Source organism: Miscanthus floridulus, chromosome 16 (genome assembly GCF_019320115.1).
Source record: "Miscanthus floridulus cultivar M001 chromosome 16, ASM1932011v1, whole genome shotgun sequence".
Lineage (NCBI taxonomy): Eukaryota > Viridiplantae > Streptophyta > Magnoliopsida > Poales > Poaceae > Miscanthus > Miscanthus floridulus.
In genome coordinates, this window is record NC_089595.1 from 94,912,956 (window position 1) to 94,937,692 (window position 24,737).

The 24,737-nt window shown below is 45.7% G+C and overlaps 2 protein-coding genes across 2 annotated transcripts; both read left to right on the plus strand.

Annotated features, from left to right (window-relative positions):
• The first annotated feature begins 3,873 nt into the window (after positions 1–3,873).
• LOC136512092 (uncharacterized) lies at positions 3,874–8,243 on the plus strand. Its single transcript, XM_066506089.1, has 4 exons — positions 3,874–4,396; positions 4,506–4,866; positions 6,510–6,640; positions 7,432–8,243. The coding sequence occupies exons 1-4, from the start codon at positions 4,271–4,273 to the stop codon at positions 7,909–7,911; spliced, it is 1,098 nt and encodes a 365-aa protein (XP_066362186.1). The 5' UTR covers positions 3,874–4,270; the 3' UTR covers positions 7,912–8,243.
• Positions 8,244–13,897: 5,654 nt separating this feature from the next.
• On the plus strand, positions 13,898–17,868 carry LOC136512641 (probable LRR receptor-like serine/threonine-protein kinase IRK). The gene is made up of 2 exons (XM_066506601.1): positions 13,898–15,354; positions 15,745–17,868. The coding sequence occupies exons 1-2, from the start codon at positions 13,985–13,987 to the stop codon at positions 17,213–17,215; spliced, it is 2,841 nt and encodes a 946-aa protein (XP_066362698.1). The 5' UTR covers positions 13,898–13,984; the 3' UTR covers positions 17,216–17,868.
• The last annotated feature ends 6,869 nt before the right edge of the window (positions 17,869–24,737 follow it).

The window sequence follows — 24,737 nt, forward strand, 5'->3', positions numbered from 1 at the left end:
CAGCGTGAACTCAGCGCGCGCGCAGCGACTGACCCAACAACGGCCCAGACGGGGGAGCCCGCGCGCGCGACAGTTTTGTAGAAATGGACACGCACTACTATATAATTGTGTTACACTGCTAGGCACTATTCCTAGAGACTCAGCTTTTGCAGGGGTCTTTAGAACATCCTATCTTTGCAATGGAGTAGCCCTTGACGTGCCTACGCGCGACAAGGCGGTTACGGCCGGCATGGCCCGGTCACGCCGGCCCTCTAGGGCTCGCGCAAACCCACCCAGGGGGTCAATCACGCTCCCAGACAAAAACGGTTGCGCTGGGCGGCAGTTGGAAACCCGAAGGAACACTGCAGTCAGCCGACCATGGTGGCGGTTGAAACAGTACGGTGCACGGCGGTGGCGGGGCTACTTCGACGAGCAAGAGCGATGACGAAGACACCCGGAAGAGGTGAGAGCAACAGTAGATTACCCTGAGCCGGTCCACAGTGATGGTGGGAGCAGGGGCAGCCCGAGCAGGTCCGGCCACGTGCATGCGGTGGAGATGGCACGGCTCCGCGGCGGCGTGGACGCATCAGCTCCCCCCCCTGCGGCGGATCCCTCGACTGCCCAAGGGCGAGCACCGACACAAGGAAGTCAGGGCGAGCTCGTGGGCACAATCAAATGAACTGCTACCGCTTTGCCCCTACCTTTCTTCCCCGCTTCTGGTCACAGCGGCGACATGGCCGCAGCGAGCCGAACTCCAAATTGACGCGAGGGAGGGCATCTGAGGGGACTTGCATGGTCGGAACCGCTAATTCCTTACGAGGCCTTGCTACAAGGACGCCGAATTGAGCCGAGGTGCCACGGCCACGCGTTAATACTATGGACATTGGCACGGTGGCCCGCGACCGGACAGAGCCATTAAGGCATGCCCACGCACGGCCATGCGCACGCAGCGGCGCGGCGTCACGATGCGGCAGACGCCCGTGATATCCATGTTCTTGGCTAGGTAGGTGGTTCAAGCGGTCAGACGGGCGCGACGTCGCTCCGGCGATTGTGCGACAACGTTACGGACCACCGTTGCACTCGCGACGGCCACACCGCAACAACCCATCAGCGCAGCGTCTCGCGGAGGCGACCTAGGCCACCCCTAGCCCGACAGGCGGTCGTTAGCCCCCAAGGCTAACCACGGCACGACCCCAGCCAGGAACGGCCGGTCATGGCAGCGTGCACGTGGTGTCCGCGCCTACGGAGCCAACGGCCGAATGGTGATGAGCACGCATTTTAAAGCGACGCAAAAATTGCTAACGATCACGATTGAGGTTCAACTAATTCCACGACTCTAAAGTTGATCTTATCAGCTATCTAACGGAGCAATCCGCACAATAAAAGGGCCACCCGAGAGGAAGATACATGCGTGCCAGGATGAGTTCGTCCTCGAAGTTCCGGTCCGCGACAGAGCGTTGACACAGAGCTCGCAGCGCGTTCTAATGAACTTAGGCAAATTTTTTCAAGATCCACGTGACACTCAACACGACTATAACCTACATCATTCTCGAGTGCTCACCTTGGGGCAACCAATAGTGCTCCAACATATAAAAATTGCTTAATTATTTTTGTTGGAATTTAAATGTCGAAATGGCATTGTCGATTATCGTTAGACTTAGAAAGGACGAGAGTCCCGCTTGAACTAAACAACCATTAACACTTATGATTGAATTTTTAAAAGGTCGGAATTTCGTCAATTTCAACTAGACAACATGTCATGACCTAGTCCATACTTCGTACTAACTCGTAGGATTAAAATATTAAAGCACTATTTAAGTATGTTTCACTATATAATTTATCAAAGATAGCACTTTAAACTTAAATCGTTTGTTTGCCGACTTAACCGCGAAGAGTGGATTTAATTTCAATTTAATTTTCGAGCTTCGAAAAAATACTAGCTGACATTATTATTCTCCAAGATTTAAAATTGCATGTCCAGCTACGTAACTCGTCCTCAAATCTTTATTTCCACACTATACTCCAGTTATAATTGGGTCGTTGTTCATAGAAATTGTTTTTATGCCAACAATTAACACAACTCATTCTATTCTTTTTGTTAGGAGTTTTCATCACCACCTCTTTACGCTAAGTAAACGAATTCACTATATTATTAGATCTATCTCTCATGCCATAATCTCGGTGCTTAGCAATCCCGTAACACCTTACAACCAATCAGCTTTGCATGACATGATCCAACGGCTATTATCGATTACGGTCTTCACACAGCATGAAGCACATCAACATGGTGGAACAAGAACTAACGAAGGTAGTCCCTCAACTGCACCCGCGGCACCGTCGGCGGCGGGCGCCGTGCCGCGTCAGGCTGCTGCGTCCTCCTCCGGCACTCCCACGCGCTCCTCAGCCATCGGAACACCGGCCTCAACGCCTCGAGCCACCGGGCCACCACCTCGTGGAGCCGCCAGAACCTCCCGCCCCCGTCGCGCCGCGCCGCCTCTCCCTGCAGGTCGGGTGCCCCACGAGGCGGCGGTGGCGGCGCGCGCGCATCACCACCACCAGCTGGTGGGCGCTGCTGGTGCTCCGCCGAGAGCCGGACGGGGCTGGGCTCGGAGTAGCTCCGGCGCAGGACGATGGCCCGGTTGAGCTGCGCCTCGAACGCCAGCCGCTCGTACTCGTCGAGCAGCGTGCTGTGCCGCCCACCGCACCCGGCGCTCACGTCGAGGCTGAACCGCGACATGACGTCCTCGGCGATGGCCGCGCCGCCTGGTGATTTCCCCTCGTCCGTGTCCATGGCAATATGCGGCAGCGGGCAGCGGCTCCACTGCAGTACTGCACTGATGCTAATGCCCCGGTCGTCGACGTGCGTGCGTGGTATTTAGACATGCTTGCAGTGTCCAGTGTGGTCCTGCGATCCAGCGAGGCGGCTATACGCCATTTCTTCGGCACGAAAGTTTGTGCGAGCTTGACGTGGGAAGGACGGCAGGGATCAGTGCACTGACGAGCCAACTTTTTGTAGGATTATCGACTAATTAAACATGCATGGCTGATGGCTCTAAACCTCTAATCCATCTTGCAGCCATGTACAACTGTCCATGAATCTGTACGCAAGGAATAAAACACCATAGCATATTAGCATAGCACCTTACCTTAAGGCTACACCATAACAGAATTATACGAGATTCCATCTCTGCCACTCTTATTCATTCCACATGCCCCAGAAGAGAAAAATCCATGTGCTTTTGCAAAGCATAATGTAAAGCTACATACTGCGACAGCAAGCAATCTGATCCCCTGTGAGTCCCGTTTTCGTTCCTGAAATAGCACTGCTTGCTACTACTATAATAATTCTATTTACCATCTCCACTTTGTTCTGTAGATTCATGTGGATGGATAAGCCCTTTCTTCTAAGTTTTTTTTTTTGATCATGCCCTTTCTTCTAAGGCCCCGTTCAGTTCCACCCAAAAACCAAAAATTTTTGCGCAGTATCCGTCACATCGAATCTTGCGGTATATGCATGGAGTACTAAATATAGACGAAAAAAAAACTAATTACACAGTTCACCGAGAAATCGCGAGACGAAACTTTTGAACCTAATTAGTTCATAATTAGACACTAATTGCCAAATAACAACGAAAGTGCTACAATAGCCAAAACCAAAAAATTTTGGATCTAAACGCGCCCTAAGTTGATCGTATAGCAACATCGCTGCAGTTACATTCCCGACTTCTCTTAACACGTCAGCGTCCAGCGATCCAGGCAGCTAGCACGATGAAATTTCAACGAAGTTTGGTCCAGTGCCCGGACAAGTGTGTGTTGTGTGCGTGTGCGTCTCGAACAAAATTTTCACCGAAACGGAGACCAAACCGCAACGGTCCACGGACGGCACAAGTCTGACCGCGACGAACAGCACTTGCGCGTAGCGAAGCCGAAGCCGAAGCCGGCAGCCGCGAAGGCCTCCTCCAAATCTTCCTCTTGTCCTCTTCACGCACCCGAAATCCTCCTCGCCTGCAGCTGCATCGATCGGACCAATAGAACCCCACGAAATCTCGATTCTCGAACCGCGAGGCTGCAGAAAACGCGTTGATCATTCAGAATCCTCCTAGCCCCCCACCCTCCAGATCCCGACCAGGCGGCGCGCCCCGACGCCCTCGTCGGGGATCCCGGATCTGTCGTCGAGGGGGAGCCGCCGGGGCGCCACGGCCGATGCGATCAGCACCCCTGCCGCGCTGCCAGAATCGACGACGAATCGGCTGACGCGGTAACTAGCCTCCCGCCGCCGGGCTCCCAGCCGATGGGCGCCTGCGGACTCACCGCGGTCGTCGTGCTGCTACTGCTCGCCTCGGCGCTACACCCTGCCCCTGCTTCTGCTTCAGGTAGAAGAAGCCTTCGGGAAGGCGAGAACCCCAACTCCGGCGAGGTGAGAACCCTATCATCTATGCTAAGTTAGCATTTTAGATTAGCGTTCTCGTGATTCGTGAATGGATTGAAGGGAATTTGGGTTCAGAAGGTTGTTTGGATCTCTACAGGACGCTCCTGCACCAACCGTTTCTGGGCAGTCTTCAGCTGCGGGGCAGCAGGGTGAGAGCAAGCAGCATCAGAAACCACTGGCATCATTGCCATCACCACCGAAGGATACCAAGGAAGGGGGTAAGGCACATGGATCTGCATCACCACTGCCACCGCCGCCCACGCAGGAGAATAATTTGCAGAAGGCGGGCAGTCCTCCCCCAGGAGTTCCAGGACCGAATGGCGGGACAGGCCAGGAGGACACAGGAAGTCAGGGGAGGAGGGAGGAGACTGATAAACTGAAGGAGGCGATGGAGAAGTGTGCGCACAAGTGTTCCTCTGGAAAGGAATTTTCTGCTTGCCTTCAGGTTTCTGATGATGGTAATGCCTTGATTTCTATTGGAAATTCAGCAGTATAATTTATTAAGTATCACTTTCTGGATGTCCCCGTGCTATCCGATTGCTGTATCAGGGATGTTGAGTCAGAATTAGGAGTGTTGTATTGAATTTGTAGCTCATAAAGGTTCATGTGTATCTGCCTTTTAGCTTTGGTTAGTTTGTTGCACGGGTAAAACCGTAAAAGCAATGTGATTCATTTAATGCGTTTTGTTCAGAATAAACTGCATTTATAGTACTAGTGTTCAATCAAGTTGTCTAGTTGATCCTAAGCATAGTCACCATGGGACTGACTAGGTGACTAGTCACGATTAGTTGTCCAAGGTCGGTCCTAGTCGTCCTATATATATCAAGACTAACGTACCAAACATAGACTAATATGATATGTGTCCTAGAGTACAAATCAAGCATGAAGATAACTTTAGGGTGGTGGCTGCATGTAGGGTTGCAAATTGGGCTGAAAAACATGAGCCCAAGTGGCCCAAGCCATCCTAGATGCAGCCCATGTCCTAAGCTGCCGAGCAATTCCATTTTTTTTCTGGTCGTCTACCCCCTAGCCGTCCAACTACTCGGACAACCACAAAACTAATCACCCTAATCGAGTCATAGCCCCTAGTCGAGTCCAGGATTCCGACTAGGACGACTAATCGTGATTAATCAGGCGACTTGATAACATTGGTAGTGTTTCCTATTTGCATATATAATTCGGTGAGTACATTTACCTTGTGATTCTAGTCAGATGTAATTGTATTAATCTATGGTGGGAAGTGCCTCACGATATCTTTGTAGCTAAATTAATCAAGCTATCTAAAATCAAGAAAACAGTAAGAGGTCATAAGATAATTTACGTGCCTGGATATCCTTAAATTTAAGTTGTAGAAATTTCAAAGATTTTCCAACGTTAACATAATATGTGAACCAACTATTAATTAAGGGCCCGTTTGAATTCAATGAGAGATGAGAATCCGGATAAAAATAATCACAGCAGTTTTGAGATTCTAAGAATCTTTGAGTTAAAATCTCTTTAAAATCCAGACCGTTTGGATGAGATATTGAGATTCTGGGATTATTTTTTATCTGGATTCCCAGAATCCCATGGGATTAAAACGGGGTCTAAGCTCGGAAGTATATTTCTCAAGTTTCAGTGTTTCACACCATACAATGGTTTGCCATCTAAGTGCATCACTGCATCGTCCTAAATCATTTTTTGTCATATATTAGTCTTTCTTTCCTCATAAAACCAGGAAAGAGGTCCTATTGTGGGCGACAATAAAAATGTATGGTACAATGACGCCAGGGATGTGCCTGTTTTAGTTATTATGTCATCATGAACATATGAAACGGTGGTAAATGGTTATTGGTTAAGTTCAATTTTACTGTATAGATCTGGCAGTTTTTCTTCCCTAAAACCGATAACTCTAAACGTTTTAACAGATACTGAAAGAAAATATTGGTACATAAGCTGAGGTTGTTTCGGGAATGATAAAGCCGTTATTTAATGCAAACTGTATTTTTTGTTTCTCTGGCCTTGAGATATATGAATAGACATGGAAATCATAGTAATGCATAACATATGTATGGGCTACACTGTCATGAATATAAAATGGGCCTTTTATTTATTCTTGCAGCTTCAGGTGGGTCATATATTATTGTCCAGAATAAAGGCCAGCATGATATTGACGTTAATGTCAAAGAACCATCATCAAATATAAAAAATGATAAGAAGCCTCTACATCTTATCAAGGGTGCCTTTGGACAGGTATGTAATGTACTCTGTTACAACATTTGCATATTAGGTTTTCTTGAATAGTATGCATATTTAAGTCGAATAGATGTTGAGATTTACTCGAGTAACTGATCAGCCAAATTAAGTTTGGGTCATATATGGTGAGGTAGTGTTTCAAAATTGGCTTTACTTTAGAGCGTAAGATTTTCATGGTTCCCCATTCTCACCTCATGTGTTCATTCGGGGCCTGTAGTAGTAGGGTATGTACTTTTGAGTTGTTAGACTGGGTAGATTGCCTGTACATTCCGTTTGAGATTGAGAAGCTACATGTGACCTTTGAGACTAACCAGAATACTAGGCCTTTGAGCATACAAGCTGAGTCTTTGTTCCTTACATATTTGATGCAATTGAACTGCATTTGTTTCTCATATTTTTAAGAGGATTAAATGCGTGCTTGTCTAAATATAGTATTTCCTCCGTTCCAAATTATAGTTTGCTTTAGCTTTGTCCAATGTTAAACTTCTCTGACTGTGACCAAATTTTTGGAAAAATATATTAACATCTGCAAGCTGAAATAAATGCACTATCAAGACATGGAGAATTTAATGAAACTATTTTGATGTCATAGATATTGGTGTATTTTTCTATAAACTTGGTCAAAGTTAGGGAAGTTTGACTTAGGATAAAGCTAAAGTGAACTACTCCATAATTTAGGACGGAGGGAGTAATTACTATTCCAAGGTTTTTGTTTGAAATTTTATTATATGCATTATCATTTTGATTTTCTTGTCCGCTAATTTTTTTGGTCCAATTTATATTACCAGATGAACATAGCATATACCAGTTCAGATGTTGGGAATATTACATTAAGTGATGGAAAGGAGGACTGCATCATACATGTTGGGCAATCGGTTTATGATTTGCAGCAACAGTTGCAGCAGCTTGCAGCCTATGCAATGCGTTTGAATCCAATTTATGGAGCCTCTTTTTTTGTTTTCACTATTGTTTTGGTTGGCGTTGTATGCGCCTGCTGTAAGTTTGCAAAGAGAAGAGGCAATGTTGGAGTCCCATACCAACAGCTTGAGATGGGAGGTCAAGCACCGAACTCTTCAGGGGTGGACAACACCGCAAGCACCACAGATGGCTGGGAAGACGGCTGGGATGATGACTGGGATGATGAAGAAGCACCAGCAGGACCTGCAGATAAGAAACCTACAAGCAGTGTCTCAGCAAATGGCCTTTCGTTGAGATCACAGGCACAGACGAATAGCAAAGATGGTTGGGATGTGGATTGGGATGACTAAGCTCCTACAGAACTTTGAATGTAGCTGTCAAATGAGGGAGAAGATACTTCCATCTGCCTGACTTGCAGGAAAGAGTCAATGAAAGACAACTACAGCTCGAACTGATGGAACTCATGCTTGATAAAGTGACCCTTATCCGGGAAGAGGTGAAGGATTGCCTCACTTCATACGGTTTGTACTTCACTTTTTTTTTTTCTCTGAGCTGATACACGATATGTTAGCAGTACGGATTTTAGTTCTTTTTGGGTTGTAATGCTACAGAAGAATTTGTTAGTATATAACCAAAACACACATTTTTATTCTTTCGTGGAGGTAACTATTCTTTTTTGCACAGATTCCTGAGTTCCATATCATTATTTATATCATTCATGCTGCACGCTTGGGCTGGTTGGAAGCAGATCTTGCTGAGCTGCCATATCAGACGCAACCCATAATTTGCTTCACACATGTTTGCTTCAGCTTGTGTCTGAATTGTAGTAGTGCACATTCTGCCGTCACTTTAGAGCTGTGCAAGAACAGGGCCTAGTGGGTGGCCTTTGGACCTTACTACAGTTCCATTGGTGGCCACCTCATCACATGCATTCCTTTTCGCTTTTTCTGTTTGTTCGTTTACCTTTTGCATTATGCCTCCTCTTGCATTTCGCTTCTTCCGGTTCATGTTATGGCCCTGTTCGCTTCTCTTATAATTTGTCTTTTTTAGCTTGTTTTTTCAGCCGGAACAGTATTTTTCTCTTCTAATAAATCAGTCGGAACAATATTTCTGTTTGTTTTTTCAGCGAAGCGAACGGTCCATAGGAAACATCGTGGATAAGGTATTTGCAAGAGACATGGTTTGCTGGGTGCCTTTTCTCAATTACATTAAATTTGTTTTTGTGTAGACATCTTTGTAGCAATGATTCGGATCAGTCGCTCTACATTTGTGCTGCTGTTGTCTATGACCATTGACCATACCATCCAACACAACTCATGTGTATTGTACTTGAGCCACTACCAACTATTATGTTCTTGCGAGTTATCCCAAGCATGCTTGCTTCATATCGAAATCGAAATCCAGAGTGTCTGACTGCGCCAATGATTGATACAATCATGCTATGGCCTAGCTCAGGGGCTGGCGGCTGGTGGCCTTGCTTCAGATTTGGGTGCGCAACAGTTCATGTGTTACTTTGCGGTTAGGGTCTTGTTTAGATTGCAAATTTTTGCAATCTGGACACTGTAGCACGTTTCGTTTGTATTTGACAAACTTTGTCCGATTATGGACTAACTAGGCTTAAAAGATTCGTCTCGTGATTTACAACCAAACTGTGTAATTAGTTATTTTTTTTACCTACATTTAATGCTCCATACATGTGTCCAAAAATTGATGTGATAGAGAGAGAGTGAAAAAACTTAGAATTTTGAGGCAATCTAAGGCCCCGTTTAGTTCCAACCCAAAAACAAAAAATTTTCAAGATTCCCCGTCACATCGAATCTTGCGGCACATGCATGGAGTACTAAATGTAGACGAAAAAAAAAACTAACTACACAGTTGGCCAAGAAATCGTGAGACGAATCTTTTAAGCCTAAATAGTCCATAATTGGATAATTTTTGTCAAATACAAACGAAAGTGCTACAGTGGCCAAAAGCCAAAAATTTTCGGAACTAAACGCGCCCTAAACAGGGCCTAGTTTTTTGTGGGACAAGCATAAAGTTGCTATACTGAGGCTTCTGGTATGATGTTCTTCCTGGCTGCTTCTATTTGACCACTTCACTGCTGGCTAAAGTTGCAGTTGATCTGCTAAAGTAACATCATTTTGCCTTGGATTCCTTTGTAAGTTGCTACTGTACATACTCTCTTGGGCAGCTACCTTTTGATATATCATATATCTGTACTCCTTGGCTACCTACCACAAATCTTTGCCTGATTGATCTGTAAAAGATCGACATGCAAGAGCACAATGCCTTGAGCACTGGTAAGAATCCTAATAAATTTTGGTGCATTGTACTTCATTTCTGGACAAAATATATATGCCGACCAAAGAAAATTACTAGGCGTGAGTAATCGCCTATGTAATGTTTGCTAGGGGGAAGACCGTGTTGTACATCTATTTGTCCCTCCTAGCGCGCCGGGGGCAAGGCGCGAAGATGTAACAAACAAGTTTTATCGACCTTGATACAAAAATGTGCAAAACTTTTACGTATTCAAGAAAAGAAAAAGAGAATTACGAGGGCTCGAATGGAGACCAGATCAGATGACAACTTTTGCAGAGGGAGGGACCAACTGGAACTGCAGTGTTGGGACACAGTAGGTTTGCTGTCAATGAAACCCCGGTGTCCGGGTGGCAGGCCGAGGAGGCGAGGACATCACCGAGCTGGCATGCATGGGGACGGCTCAGGGAATTTGCTCCTTTTTCTTTTCCTGCCCCACCAACCATCTCTCCAGCCTTTCTCGCTTCTCGCAGGGGTTAAGCCATTACTGTTTGCTTGGCTGCGGTGTTGTCAGTGCTGCGGCATGAAACGAGTGAGTGGGCAAAAAAAACAAAACAAAGAATCTGATGCATTTCTTTGTTCGTGTTTTACTACTTACCGCCCCCTGTTCGTGTGAAATACTCGAACAGTACTTTTAAACGAATGAACAGTATTTTTTCTCCCACAATAAATTAATATAAATATCAGCATAAGCTAAATTTCAACGAAAAGTGTCGCAAATCGAATTGCTTCGTACAGACCTCCTTCCTTTCGAACTTTTGATGCACTGATAGGATCGTCCTTTGGAATCTCCAGCTCATTTCATCCGGCCCCTTTGAGCTTTGAATTTTGAAAGCTGTACCCGTACGGCTCAACGACTGTGCTACTGTGTGTACTGTGTGCTCCTTGCCGTGCCTTGTCCAAATAGTGCTAGCAAGTTGTTGGGAGTAGCGTACAAGCCCGAAGGACGCACACGATCAGCTGCTGCAATTTGTAATGCCACGCAAGGACAATCTTGGCTGCCGAGGCCTCTTTGAAAATCCAATAATTTCACATCACTAAACAGTCCGATTCTCTCATGATTCCCACGTTCGAAACCGGTCCTAACAAGTGGGTGGTTGATTATGTTTAGCGAGGCTATAAGTTGAAGTCTCGACTTCGACGAGTTTCCAACTCTCTTGTTCATGTATCAATGAATTTCCAATTCTTTCTCTTTAGATCACGAATTTCCAACTACTTGACCAAACAAAAGGGCGAGATCGATGTACTGAGAAAAAGAAATTAGTCAATATAATGAATTTTAAGACTTGAAAAAGGTCAGAAACAAACATGACATACGGTTTCTTAGTAGATTGACTTCTGTCACACACTAGACAATTCGATTTTAAAATTATTTATAGATGACCAGATGGCCAGATTTAGGTGGCTAGTCCAAGACCCTAGCTTTTGGCCCGAACGAGCCGCACTGTTCGCTGATTTATTATGAAAAAAAAAACATTATTCTTCGTTAAAACAGTACTGTACTCATAAGAACAGGGTCACTGCCCGCTCGGAGTCATGTCGGCGTGGCCCCGGCCCTAGCCATTGAGCACAACGATGACGCTGGTGCGGCCTAGCCACCACGCACATGGTACAACAGTGACGTTGGGTAGGCCCTGATCAACCTATAGGCCATGTTCGCCGCCCAGATCAACATATAGGCACCGATTGCTTGAGCTTATTTTCTAGTTATAGAATAATATTTTTTTCTTATAATATTTCAGTATAAGCATTAGCATAAGCTAAATTTCAGCATCGACGAATAGGGTGATAAGCTAGGAGAGCATCAAATTAAATGGTTTTCTACTACCCTCGCTAAACTAACAAACCGGTACCAAGAATCATATATGTTATGGTCCATTTTGGTATGATTTTTGTTACGGCTTCTCCACTAGCTTAATCGATCATGTACACAAGACAATGACTTCTAAAGCAAAAACCAAGCCAAAATCAGAAAAGCCAAGCCATTTTTGCGTAGAAGGAAAAGCCACTGAAATATGGCTTTCTTTCTCTTCATCGTATTTAAAGAAGTCCAATGCCCTAGCAAAGAGAATATATATATATATATATTATTACCGGCAGTCCCGCACCGCACGAACTCAATCAATTAACAATGGTACCATGATCTCACCCTCCACATCGTCTTCCTCTGTTGTCACGGCATTATGGACCCCCCTGCCTTGTGGTCACGTTAGTCTTGGTTGTAGATAGTATGTCAGTAGAAAAAAAAAGATTTTTAAATGCTCAAATCTTCTGTATATTAAAAAAAGAATGATATATCTATGCTTGCTTAAAATGTGAAATCACGAGTATACTACTAGCATCACATGAACTCAATTAATTAAGGGGGTGTTTGGTTCCTTAGTCCAGATTTTAGTCCCTGTTCCATCGAATGTTTGATACATACATAGAGTATTAAATATAGATTAAAAAAATAATTAATTACACAGATTGCGACTAATTTGCGAGACGAATTTTTAAGCCTATTTAGTCCATGATTTGATAATATTGTGCTACAGTAAATATGTACTAATGATGGCTTAATTAGGCTTAATAGATTCATTTCGTAAATTAGTCTACTCCTGTGTAATTAGTTTTTTAATTAGCTCATATTTAGTCCTCCTAATTAGCATCCGAATGTTCGATGTGACACGAACTAAACTTTAGTCCCTGGAACCAAACACCCTAGCTACCCCCACCATGAGGCCATGATCTCACCCTCGACGACCTCCTCCTCTATCGTCGTGCCAATGTGGATCCCTCCTGCCTTCTCCTAGTCATGTTAGCCTTGGATGTAGTAGATAGTATGTTGCCAGATAAAATTGATTTCTTTTAAATGCTAAAAGCTTCTACATATTCAAAAAAAAAATGATACGGATTGGCGCTAAAGCCCTTCCACCTCTGGCTAGCCCGGCATCCGTGGAATGAAAATTCAGGTGGAGAGGCTTTACTCCCCCGTGTTGACCTAAAAAAAATGATGTATGTATGCCTACTTAAAATACGAAATCTCGAGTATGTTACTACCACCACATGAACTCAACCAATGAACAACCTTGCTGTTGATCTCACCCTCATCGTGGCAATCTGCACGGTGGACCGCCCCCCTTCTACCTTTTCCTAGTCACACTAGCCTTGGTTGTAGATAATATGCCGGTAAACAAAATTGACTTTTAAATACTATGGGTGTGTTTGTTTCACGCCGAACCGCGCCTCGCCTAAGCCACGGATGCGCTAAAATACGGCGAATGAAACGGCCACCGCACCTGCGGCGTGAGTTGGCAATGAAAATGAACTACGCGCGTGTGGCGTGAGTGCAGCGTGCCAAAACCACGGCGGCAACCAAACAGCGATGTGAGACGCCACAGTTTTGGCGTGGCGGTCTGCGGCACGTGTAGACGTTAACTAATCATGTTCTAAAATCCTCTGCATATTAAAAAAATATAATATATCTACGCTAGTTTATAAAATATAAAATCTCGATTTGTCTCACTTATTTCACCTTATCCTCTCCTAGAACACTATTAAATTACCTGAAACCAGTGAGAACCGGCCGATAGACGGTAGCAGTGAGTACTAGCCGAACGGACTGACCGGGCTGGCTGAAAAGCCGGGAAACAAACCAAGGTCATGTTTAGATTGCAAAAAATTGTAACCCGATGAATAGTAGCGTTTTCGTCTTATTTGGTAAATATTGTCCAATTGTGGACCAACTAAGCTCAAAAGATTCATCTCGTGATTTCCAACTAAACTGTGCAATTAGTTATTTTTTTTTACCTACATTTAATGCTCCATGCAAGCAGCTAAAAATTAATGTAATGGAGAGAGTCAAAAAATTTGGAATTTGGAGGTGATCTAAACAAGGCGCAAGGCTGATTTGGAAATGCTAAAATTGTGGACCAACCTCGAGCCAGACGGTAGCCCCACTGCGCAGTGGCCAGCGGAGCATTAATTGCAAGCGGTTTCCCAGTTCCCACTCCCCAGACGAAACCAGTAACCCGGCGGCAAGGACAGCAGTCAGGAAACAACAGTGCATCTGCGCCGCGAGCGAACCGCCGCTCCAGTCCAATCATCAATGAACGAACACTTCCTATGATCTCGTCGCCCACCTCCTCCTCCTCCGCCGCCGCCGCCGCGGCAATGGCGACTCCCTCCCGCCTCCGTCGCCGCCTGCGCCCCCTCCTCCTCCCCGTCCTGGTCCTCCTCGCCGCGTCGGCCCGGGTCGCCGCGGCCGCCACCGTGAGCGACGACGTGCTGGCGCTGGTCGTCCTCAAGTCGGGCCTCTCCGACCCGGCGGGCCGCCTCGCGCCCTGGTCCGAGGACGCCGACCGCGCCTGCGCCTGGCCGGGGGTCTCCTGCGACCCGCGCACGGGCCGCGTCGCCGCGCTCAACCTCCCCGCCGCGTCGCTCGCGGGGCGCCTCCCGCGGTCCGCGCTGCTCCGCCTCGACGCGCTCGTCTCGCTCGCGCTCCCGGGGAACCGCCTCTCCGGCGCGCTCCCCGACGCGCTGCCCCCTCGCCTCCGCGCCCTCGACCTCTCGGGCAACGCGATCTCGGGCGGCATCCCCACCTCGCTCGCGTCCTGCGACTCGCTCGTGTCGCTCAACCTCTCCAGCAACCGGCTCACCGGCCCGGTCCCCGATGGCATCTGGTCGCTGCCGTCGCTCAGGTCGGTGGACCTCTCCGGGAACCTGCTCTCCGGGAGCGTGCCCGGCGGGTTCCCGCGGAGCAGCTCGCTGCGTGTGGTGGACCTGAGCCGCAACCTCCTCGAAGGGGAGATACCGGCGGACGTCGGTGAAGCCGGGCTGCTCAAGTCCCTTGATCTCGGGCACAACTCGTTCACCGGCGGGCTGCCCGAGTCGCTGCGTGGGCTGTCCGGGCTGAGTTTTCTCGGCGTTGGTGGCAATGGCCTATCAGGGGAGCTCCAGGCGTGGATTGGGGAGATGGCGGCGCTGGAGAGACTGGATTTGTCTGGCAACCACTTCGTCGGTACCATCCCGGACGCCATTTCGGGCTGCAAGAACCTGGTCGAGGTCGACCTCAGCCAGAACGCGCTCATTGGGGAGCTCCCATGGTGGGTGTTTGGGCCACCTCTGCAGCGCGTCTCCGTCGCTGGAAATGCACTGTCAGGGTGGGTCAAGGTTCTCGGTGATGCTGCTGCGACCCTGGAGGCACTGGACCTTTCAGCCAATGCTTTCACCGGGGCGATCCCGCCTGAGATTACCACCCTTGCAAGATTGCAGTACCTGAATTTGTCCTCGAATTCCATGTCGGGTCAGCTTCCTGCAAGCATTCGAATGATGCTGGTGCTTGAGGTGTTGGATGTGAGTGCAAACAAGTTTGACGGGGTTGTACCACCGGAGATTGGAGGTGCGGTGGCACTCCGACAGCTGCTAATGGGGAGGAATTCACTTACTGGAGGCATTCCTGACCAGATCGGCACATGCAAATCCCTGATTGCTTTGTAAGTGATCCTTTTTGCTGGCATTACCCAGTTCCTAGTGCATGTGCATGCGTGTTTAGTGGTTGACTAGATGACTACTAGTTTCCATATGTTTTTTTTTCTCGTGTTAGTTTTTGCTAGTTCTCTGCTTCCTAGGTTGGAGGTGTCACTTAGAAAGCGATAGGCATGTCTTATTTGCTGTTTGGAAGCACTAAACTGAAAACGTGGGTGACATCTTTGTCTTGCTGCTTTGCCCTTATCCCACTGTCAGGTTCCATGCTTCTCTTGGATACACTAAAAAACGTGAGTCAAATTCTGCACGAATTTTGTTGCTGATTAAAAAAAATTATTGCAACAAACAAGGCAAAGCGCTTCTGTCGATTACTAGGCACTAATTCAGGTTCTTTGCAGGGATCTATCACACAACAAACTTGCAGGACCAATTCCTATGTCCATGGGTAACCTTACTAGTCTTCAAACAGTTGATCTCTCAGATAACTTGCTGAACGGCACCTTGCCGATGGAGCTCTCTAAACTTGACAGCCTGCGTTTCTTCAATGTCTCTCACAATTCACTGTCTGGGAGCCTCCCCAACAGTCGCTTCTTTGACAGCATCCCTTATTCTTTCATCTCTGACAATGACGGCCTTTGCAGTTCACAGAAGAACAGTTCCTGCAACGGTGTCATGCCAAAGCCAATTGTTTTCAACCCTAACTCCTCATCAGACCCCTGGTCGGATGTTGCCCCAAGTTCCCCAAGGAACCAGCACCAGAAGAAGATGATATTGAGCATCTCCACACTCATCGCCATTGTGGGTGGAGCAGTTATTCTTATCGGTGTGGTCACTATAACAGTGCTCAACTGCCGTGCCCGTGCAACAGTTTCCCGCTCGGCACTTCCTGCTGCATTGTCAGATGATTATCATAGCCAATCAGCTGAATCTCCTGAAAATGAGGCCAAGTCTGGGAAGCTCGTCATGTTTGGCAGAGGCAGCTCGGATTTCAGTGCTGATGGGCATGCATTGCTGAATAAGGATTGCGAACTTGGGCGTGGAGGCTTTGGTACTGTTTACAGGGCAGTGCTCAGAGATGGCCAGCCAGTGGCCATCAAGAAGCTTACAGTTTCAAGTATGGTCAAGTCAGAGGATGACTTCAAGCTGCACGTCAAGCTTCTAGGCAAGGTGCGGCACCATAACATTGTCACGCTCAAAGGCTTCTACTGGACTTCCTCACTGCAGCTCCTTATATATGAATTCATGCCTGCTGGGAGCTTGCATCAGCACCTGCACGAGTGCTCATATGAGAGCTCGCTTTCATGGATGGAGAGGTTTGACATAATCATTGGTGTGGCCCGGGCACTTGCGCACTTGCACCGCTACGGTATAATCCACTACAATCTGAAGTCCAGCAATGTCTTGCTAGACACAAATGGTGAGCCCAGGGTTGGTGACTATGGTCTCGTGAACCTGCTGCCGATGCTGGATCGCTATGTGCTCAGCAGCAAGATCCAGAGCGTACTGGGATACATGGCACCTGAGTTCACTTGCAGAACGGTCAAGGTCACAGAGAAGTGCGACATATACAGCTTTGGAGTGCTGGTCCTTGAGATTTTGACAGGCAGAAGGCCCGTGGAGTACTTGGAAGATGATGTCGTTGTGCTTTCTGATCTGGTCAGAGGTGTGCTTGATGATGACAGGCTGGAGGACTGCATGGATCCACGGCTATCAGGTGAATTCTCGATGGAGGAGGCCACACTGATCATCAAGCTGGGGCTGGTTTGTGCATCTCAGGTGCCTTCTCAACGACCGGACATGGCTGAGGTGGTCAGTATGCTTGAGATGGTGAGGAGTCCTCAGGGTACCCCAGAGGATGATCTGGTTTGAGATCCATCTACTAGAGTTTTTCTCTTTTCTCATTCCTTTTTCATTCGTTTTGGGTAGATACATGTTGGGAAAAGAGGGAAAGTGCGGTCAGAAAGTATGTTTGGATCTGACTAGTGAGTTTAGCTTGGTTGCAGTATTTAGGGATGTAAAGCTGTTGGTTTCTTAAATTATTGGTCGGTCCCTTTGCGCGTAAGAAAGTATGGTACTGGTACATCAGCGCGATTAATCCTGTCATTGGCTAGTTAGGCTAATCCTGGAGCTATGCTATTAAAAAAATCTTCGCTTTCGGAGCCATTTTCTGGTATGATACCTTGTTGAGGCTCAGTACTGTTGCGGCCTGTGCCGACTGCCGAGTACTCGACCGGGTCCAGTTGACTGGCTGGTCAAGACACGTCGGGGACGTTTAACCGAGTTTGGCCCAGCGTGGAGTGCTGCCGTATAGGTTAATGTCGTCAAGGGAGAGGCATCGACGTGAACAGCAAGCAGAGAAGCTATCTGGACCGGCGTTGAGGAAAAGGCTACCGGGAACGTCGAGTGAAGTGAAAATGGGCACTCGGTTGGCCAGCATTCGCATCATCCAAGCGGTAGCTGCGTGGTCATTTTTTGACAGTTGGCCAACTGAGTCTAGGAAGATGCAGTGACTGGGTCATGTTAGTATGTTCTTGTAGGAAATAGGAATACTGGTTTTCTCACCTATTTGTTTGTCTTGTTTTGCATATTATTTTCTGAAAAAACAAGTATTCGTTGAGAAAATACACATATTGGTTGTCTTGTTTTGCATATTTTTCCTCACCACGGTTTAGCCAGTGAGAAAATACACAAGTTTTCAATGTCAGCGGATGCAATGCAAACATGTAGGGGGAATTCCTCGTGTGCCATTAAAAAAGATCGTAATACTCTGTGTGTCCCTAAAAAAGTTAAACGGTCTTCAGCGCCACTACTTCAACTTTTTTGTGCCCTCCATTCCATTGCCGTCAGTTTGGACTCTACCGCCGTCAAACTGTATGTGTGAAAAGTCAAAAATACCCTTAAGTCTAAATATGCCATTAATTTTTTTGAGCATCTTAACGACTACAAATGAAAAACTCAAAACTAGAAAGTTGTAGATCTCGTCGAGATCTATAATTTTTATATAAAAATTATTTTCATTTAATTTCGCAAAAAAAAGATATGATTTTTCTAAGATATATTAATCATATCAAATCATATTTTTTACGGAATTAAATGAAGATAATTTTTATATGAAAATTATAGATCTCGACGAGATCTACAACTTTTTAGTTTTGAGTTTTTTCATTTAAAGTCGTTAAGATGCTCAAAAAAATTAATGACATATTTAAACTTAAGGGTATTTTTGACTTTTCACACCTGCAGTTTGACGGCGTTAGAGCCCAAACTGACGGTAGTGGCATGGATGGCACAAAAAAGTTGGAGCAGTAGCTCTGAAGACCGCTGAACTTTTTCAGAGATACACAGGACATTACGATCTTTTTTAATGGCACACAAGCAATTCCCCCAAACATGTACCGATCCACTAATGTCATCCTGGACCTCTGTAACAGTAGAAGATATGCTGGTTCTGTGGCGTTCTGCTAACTGAAATCAGGGGTTATCCTTATTCCCGGATCTGACAAGATCAAACTTACAAAATGTTTCGTAGAGTCAATCCATCAAGCTTTTCTTACGGCCTAATCGTTTCGCTGATAAGCCAGGCTGAAAAGGTACGAGAGAAAAATAGGTTGAAAAGTTTTTTTTTTTGAAAGGTAAAGCTTTTCGTTCTTGCCTCCCGAAGAACCTAAGCCTTGGCCTGCAGAACTGCAAAGATGTCAATAGACCAAGTGAGCAAGACCTATCGCCTGGGGCGAGGAGCTCGTGGCAGCTCATTAAGGAGACTAATCTCTTTGCTTTTACCATGGTTCTTGAGTTTCATTTTCTTTCTTGTAATCCGTATTTTTAACCTTTTAGATATCTGCAGTACTTGCTTCTATAAAAATGCAAGCACGGCAGTGCTACTACCGTCACTTTCAAAAAAAAAAAGAGAGTACGCCTAGCGTTCGGATGTCCGGACAGACATCGTCTCTAGGCGTGGCTCCGACACCCGTGCCGTTCCTCTATCTGCATCCCCTCACGCCTCGCGTCCCGCCCCCCTAGCACCCGCGCCCCGCATCCGTCGGAGGGACCCGCGGCCCACACAGTGATAGCCACAGGCCGCGCCGTGCAAAACCCCGATCTACTTTTGTAATATCCAGATAAAACATTTGCAACATATGTCTAAAACAGATAAAACATTTAGAACATACAGTTGAAACACCATTGCAACATGCGCAACATCCCGATCTACTTTTAAAACATCTAGATGCAACACTTGCAACATACAAAAAAAGACAGATGAAACACTTGAGACATACGTCTGCAACACTTGCAACATATGTGTACAAAAACCAGATGAAATATTGGAGATAGGCGCTTGCAACATACACGCACAACCATTGCAACATATGCATGTAACACCCTCGTTGTTACATCCTAAATCATTTACTAAAACATGTCATGAGCATCATGTTTATGTGTTAATGCATGTGATAGAATGTGTAGATAAATTTCTTATAACTTAAAATGATCAATAAAAATGTTAAACAAAAGTTGATCCAATAGTTCATGTATAGAGGACCGAGCGTAGCTCAGTTGGCTTGCTCACCAGGTGTGCCAGCGGCCGGGCGTGAGTTCGAACCCTGGGTTCGACACTTGCGTGCCTCACGAGGTTTTTCCCCTTTAATAAATTTGCAGATCCTGTGTATCTGTAGCCTCATGCGTGGATGCGCCACAATGGTCAGGGTGACGTGCCCATCACGTGCGAAGCCAGGATGACTTCGGATATCTCTCAGCCACGTACAGTCTCTTCGTGTAGGTGTAGGTCTAGCGTGCACACTAGGGTGTGTGTGTGTGAGTTTGTGTGCGTGTGTTGGTGTGAGTTGGTGTGTGCGTTTAGATACTACAACTTGTACTCGAAGAGTCGAGGCACAAAAAAATAGTTCATGTATATCAAGTAGGGTTTAAAACTAATTTTTATTGAACAAAAATGCTATAAAACATACATGTGATGCTTAAATAAAGTTTGGAATTTGAACTTTATAGATGACAGTGAAATACTTGCTGTTGAAAAATGATATTACTATCTAATATTTCTACTAGCCTAGAAATTACAAATTGAAATCAAGTTCAGCTCAAAAACTTAGAAAATTTCTAAGTTTGTCAACAGGAAGACATTGCTATGTTTAGCAAATTATTTTGAGAGATTGGGTTAAGGGGTAGTGTTATAGCTCGATTCGATAGTCTCATATGCCATCTTGAGCATGGTGAAGATGGTTTGGCTCCTGGAGCAACCATTTAGTCGTTTTGGGTGCTTTAAAATTCGTGCACATCACGGTTTTGGGCTGGTTGGCTGCATGGGCGCGATCACCATGTTTGGGAGTTCGGAATCGCCACGCTGACTGCTCCACGTGCACGCGCGCTATCGCGCGTGGTCGGCCATGGATGCTCTGGCCTGGCTGTGTGAAGGGGATCGTGACGCCTAAGAGGAGGGGGGTGAATTAGGCAACTTAAAATTCTAACTCTAAACTATGGCCTCTTTTTCTAACCTTAGCAAAACCTATGCAAAAGACAAACTATCTAAATGTGCAACTACGGTTTTGCTAATGTGTTGCTATCTCTACCGTAAAAGGAGTAATGCAATCAATGTAAATACGAAAGTTAAAGAGTAAGGTAGAGATATGCAAACTCCCGTCGACGACTCTAATATTTTTACCGAGGTATCGAGAAGCACGCAAGCTTCTCCCTAGTCCTCGTTGGAGGCCCTCGCAAGGAATCCCTCGCAAGGGCCAAGCTCCCGGTCGGGTAACTCCGTGGATAGCCTCGGGCCTTCCCCACGCGCAAGTGGGTCTCCGACGTGCCTTCCGGCAAGCCTCTCCCGGATGCTCCCTGCCGTCTTCACTGTCAAGCTTCCGGCTAAAACGTCGCGGACCTTGTTCCCTCCGGTACACGGTGGTGGCCACATCACAAACGCGGTTGGTGTGATCTCGCAAGACTACAAGCCCCTCCGATGTACAACAACGGTGCGCGCAAGCACCGAGTGGTAAGAGATATGCAAACCTCACTAAACACTAGGCCTAAACCTAGAGCAAGCGCATAAGCGGTGGTCTAATCAACCTAAGCACTTCGCAAAGCACCTACGCTAATCACCTAATGAATCACTAAGCACTATGCAAGTGGAGATCACTACAATGGTGTATCAACACGATTGGTATGTTTTCTCAGCTTTACCCCAACCAAATGGCCGGTTGGGGGGTCTATTTATAAGCCCCACTGTGAAAGTAGCTGTTGGGGACGAAATCCCGCTTTCTGCTACTGACCGGACGCTGAAGTCGTCCTGACCGGACACGTTCGGTCGTCCTGACCGTTGAAGCCACGAACACTGATCGGACGCTGCTAGCATCCGGTCACTTGCCACCGGACGCTTCCGGTCGTAGTTTCGCCGCTCTAGAACCTCTCTGTACTCGATCGGACGCTGCTTCCCTGTGTCCGGTCGGTTTCGCCGCCAGCATCCGGTCGCTGCAGCTGATGCCAGTTTGCCAAGCCTCATTACCAGAGCGTCCGGTCCAGCATTCGATCGCTTCTGCCAACGTCTGGTCCAGCGTCCGGTCGCCTCTACGAGCTCGTTTCTTCACGATCTTGCGTACGGCTTGGTTCCTATCTTCGTGCTTGGACTTTGCTTGATGTCTTGGGTCTTCTCTTGAGCTTATAAGATCTTGATAACAGTGTTGATCATCGGATCATCACTTCGCCTTCGTCCAAGTCACGTCTTGCCCCCTATTGGACTACAAAACAATCACTTGCATATTCATTAGTCCAATGTGGTTGTGTTGGTCATCAAACACCAAAATCCAAAGTAAATGGGCCTAGGGTCCATTTTCCTTACAATCTCCCCCTTTTTGGTGATTGATGACAACACGACCAAAGCAAGCAAATAATAGGATTTTAAAATTTTAAAAAGAAACGACCTACTTGCTAGGATGCAATGCAAGGGGCAAGATTATATGATGCTAAAGGATACTACTTTGTAAAACTAAATGATACTACATAAAACTTATCTTGCCCTTGCAAATGTCCCCATGTGGCATTATAGATTTAAGCCTTGATTCCTACAAATCCTCCCATTACATAGGCAATCCATAATCCACTTGTCCTCTCTTTCTCGAACCATTACACCTTGTAGACCATTTTTTAATTTGGTCCTACAAATTAATGCTTGCCTTTGGTCCTCTAAATTCTCCCCCTTTGGAATCAAACACCGAAAAGGAAGACATTAGTAGCACAAGGGAGGGTCAAACTTTGTGATCCTTTGTGTGTAGAGTGGAATAGGTCACAAAATTTGACTCTCACATTATATAGATTAAGCTCCCCCTAAATATATGCATACATATGATAGAAATCAAAGTATATGCATAATTAGCAAGTTATTGCTCAAGGGAATTTAATCTATATAATACATGGAGAAAGCATATAAATATCAAAATGAAATCAACATGATGATATTGGTTTAGAAATACCACATGTGGAAACCAACTTTATTTCTACCACTTGCAATAGGTGGTGGATATTTGAAGTATGATGCTTAGCTCTAGGGACTCCATTTTCCTTGCAATGAGACAACTACACACATGATAAGCTTAAAAAGGTGTTAGTCTCAAAGCATCCAACTTGTAGAGTAACCTCCCCCTAAATTTGTGCACACAAGTGTAGAATACTTGTAGTCATGCACATTGATTTTAGGATCAAAATACCACTTGAAAGATGACATCTCATCAATGTGAGAATCATTTTCGAAGATGATATTCGGGAGAAATTATCTACAATTTGGACTTTGGCACATATTAGATGAACAATTATAAGACAAGTTATGTGCCGTGCTCCTAAACAATTTTAAACCATGTAGGATTGCTCCAAGGAATAAGAATGAAACTAAGCAAGCCTACCATATGAAATACCTAGTGTATGCATGACAAAATATATAAGAATGCAAATGCAAACCTAGGCATGAAGAGTAACTAGATGCTAAAAGATACCAATTGTAGGAAAAATCAAATCTAATACCAATTGAAATAATTTGAATCTAGTTACCTATCATGGGAAGGGGAATTTGGGTCCATAGTATTCACTAACCCACTTAGCAATGTCTTTGTCCATCATGATGTACCCCATAAAATGTACCCATACTTTGCCAAGTCTCCAAATTCCCCGATGTCCAATGGACTACTCACTTCCCTTTCGGGATCCAAACCTTCTTGGTGCTCTTCATGTTGGTAATGATTTCCTTTGGCACCCAAAAGCGTTTGACCCCATTATTAGCTTGCTTGTTCACCTTGATGGCCACCACCTTGTCATTTTTCTTCTTCTTCAAAAGATTAGGTGTGGAGGCCTTCTTGTCCACCTTGTTGGTGTAGGAGTTGGAGAGCTTGCTTGTTTGCTTCTTCTCTTTCTTCTTTGCTTCTCCTCCATTCTTCACCTTGCACTCATAGGATTTATGACCTTCCTTGTGGCACACGTAACAAATCACGGTTTGTCCTTCATCAAGCTTCTTCACTCCCTTGATAGTGTTATCTTGATGAAGTTGGGTTTGCTTCGCCTTGCCTTTCACTTGAGTCAAGTCCTTGGTGAGGTGAGCTACTTCTTGCTTGAGTTGCTCATTCTCCTTTGCAACCTCTTGTGTGCATGTATCTACAACAACTTTCTCAACATAAACTTGGTTGCACAAAGGTGAGTCTAAACATAGATCATTACAAGAAGTAGAGGCATCCTTTTTAGACATGTTAAAGATAGAACTTTTCTTTTTAGATGCCTTGGTGGAGATTGTACTAACGGCTTCAAGATTGGTAACTTTATTAGTTAGCTCATCACAATGTTTGCACATAGTTTTCATTTTTCCAAGCAAACTTTTATAAGCATCTTGTGAGCTAGCTAATTTTTCTTTTAATTTTTCATTTTTCTTTACAAGTTGCTCATCATTTATTGTGCATTCATTTGTTGGTGCACTAGCCTTAAGTTGCTCAATTTTAGTAGATAGTTCAACATTGAGATTAGCAAAGTTCTCATATTGTTCAAGCAAAGTTTTGTATGCTTCTTGTGAACTATCTAGCTTTTCTTTTAAATTTTTAGCTTCTTTTGTTGACTAGTTCAAACTTTAGCATATTTAAGATTTTGTTGCACAATTTCATCATAAGAAAGCATATCATCATCACTATCACTCTCACTAGAGGATGAGCTTTCATTACCTCATGCCATAAGGCACACATGAGAAGAGCTTGATGATGAGTGCTTGCGGCCTCGCCTCTTGTGATGGTGTTCTTCTTCACTTGAAGAATCATCCTATGATCTTATTGAGGTGAGGGCTTGGTTCTTGCATGCCTTCTTCTTTGTCTTGGGTGTGGGCTTGTTTGGACAAACTTCCACAAAGTGCCCCAACTCG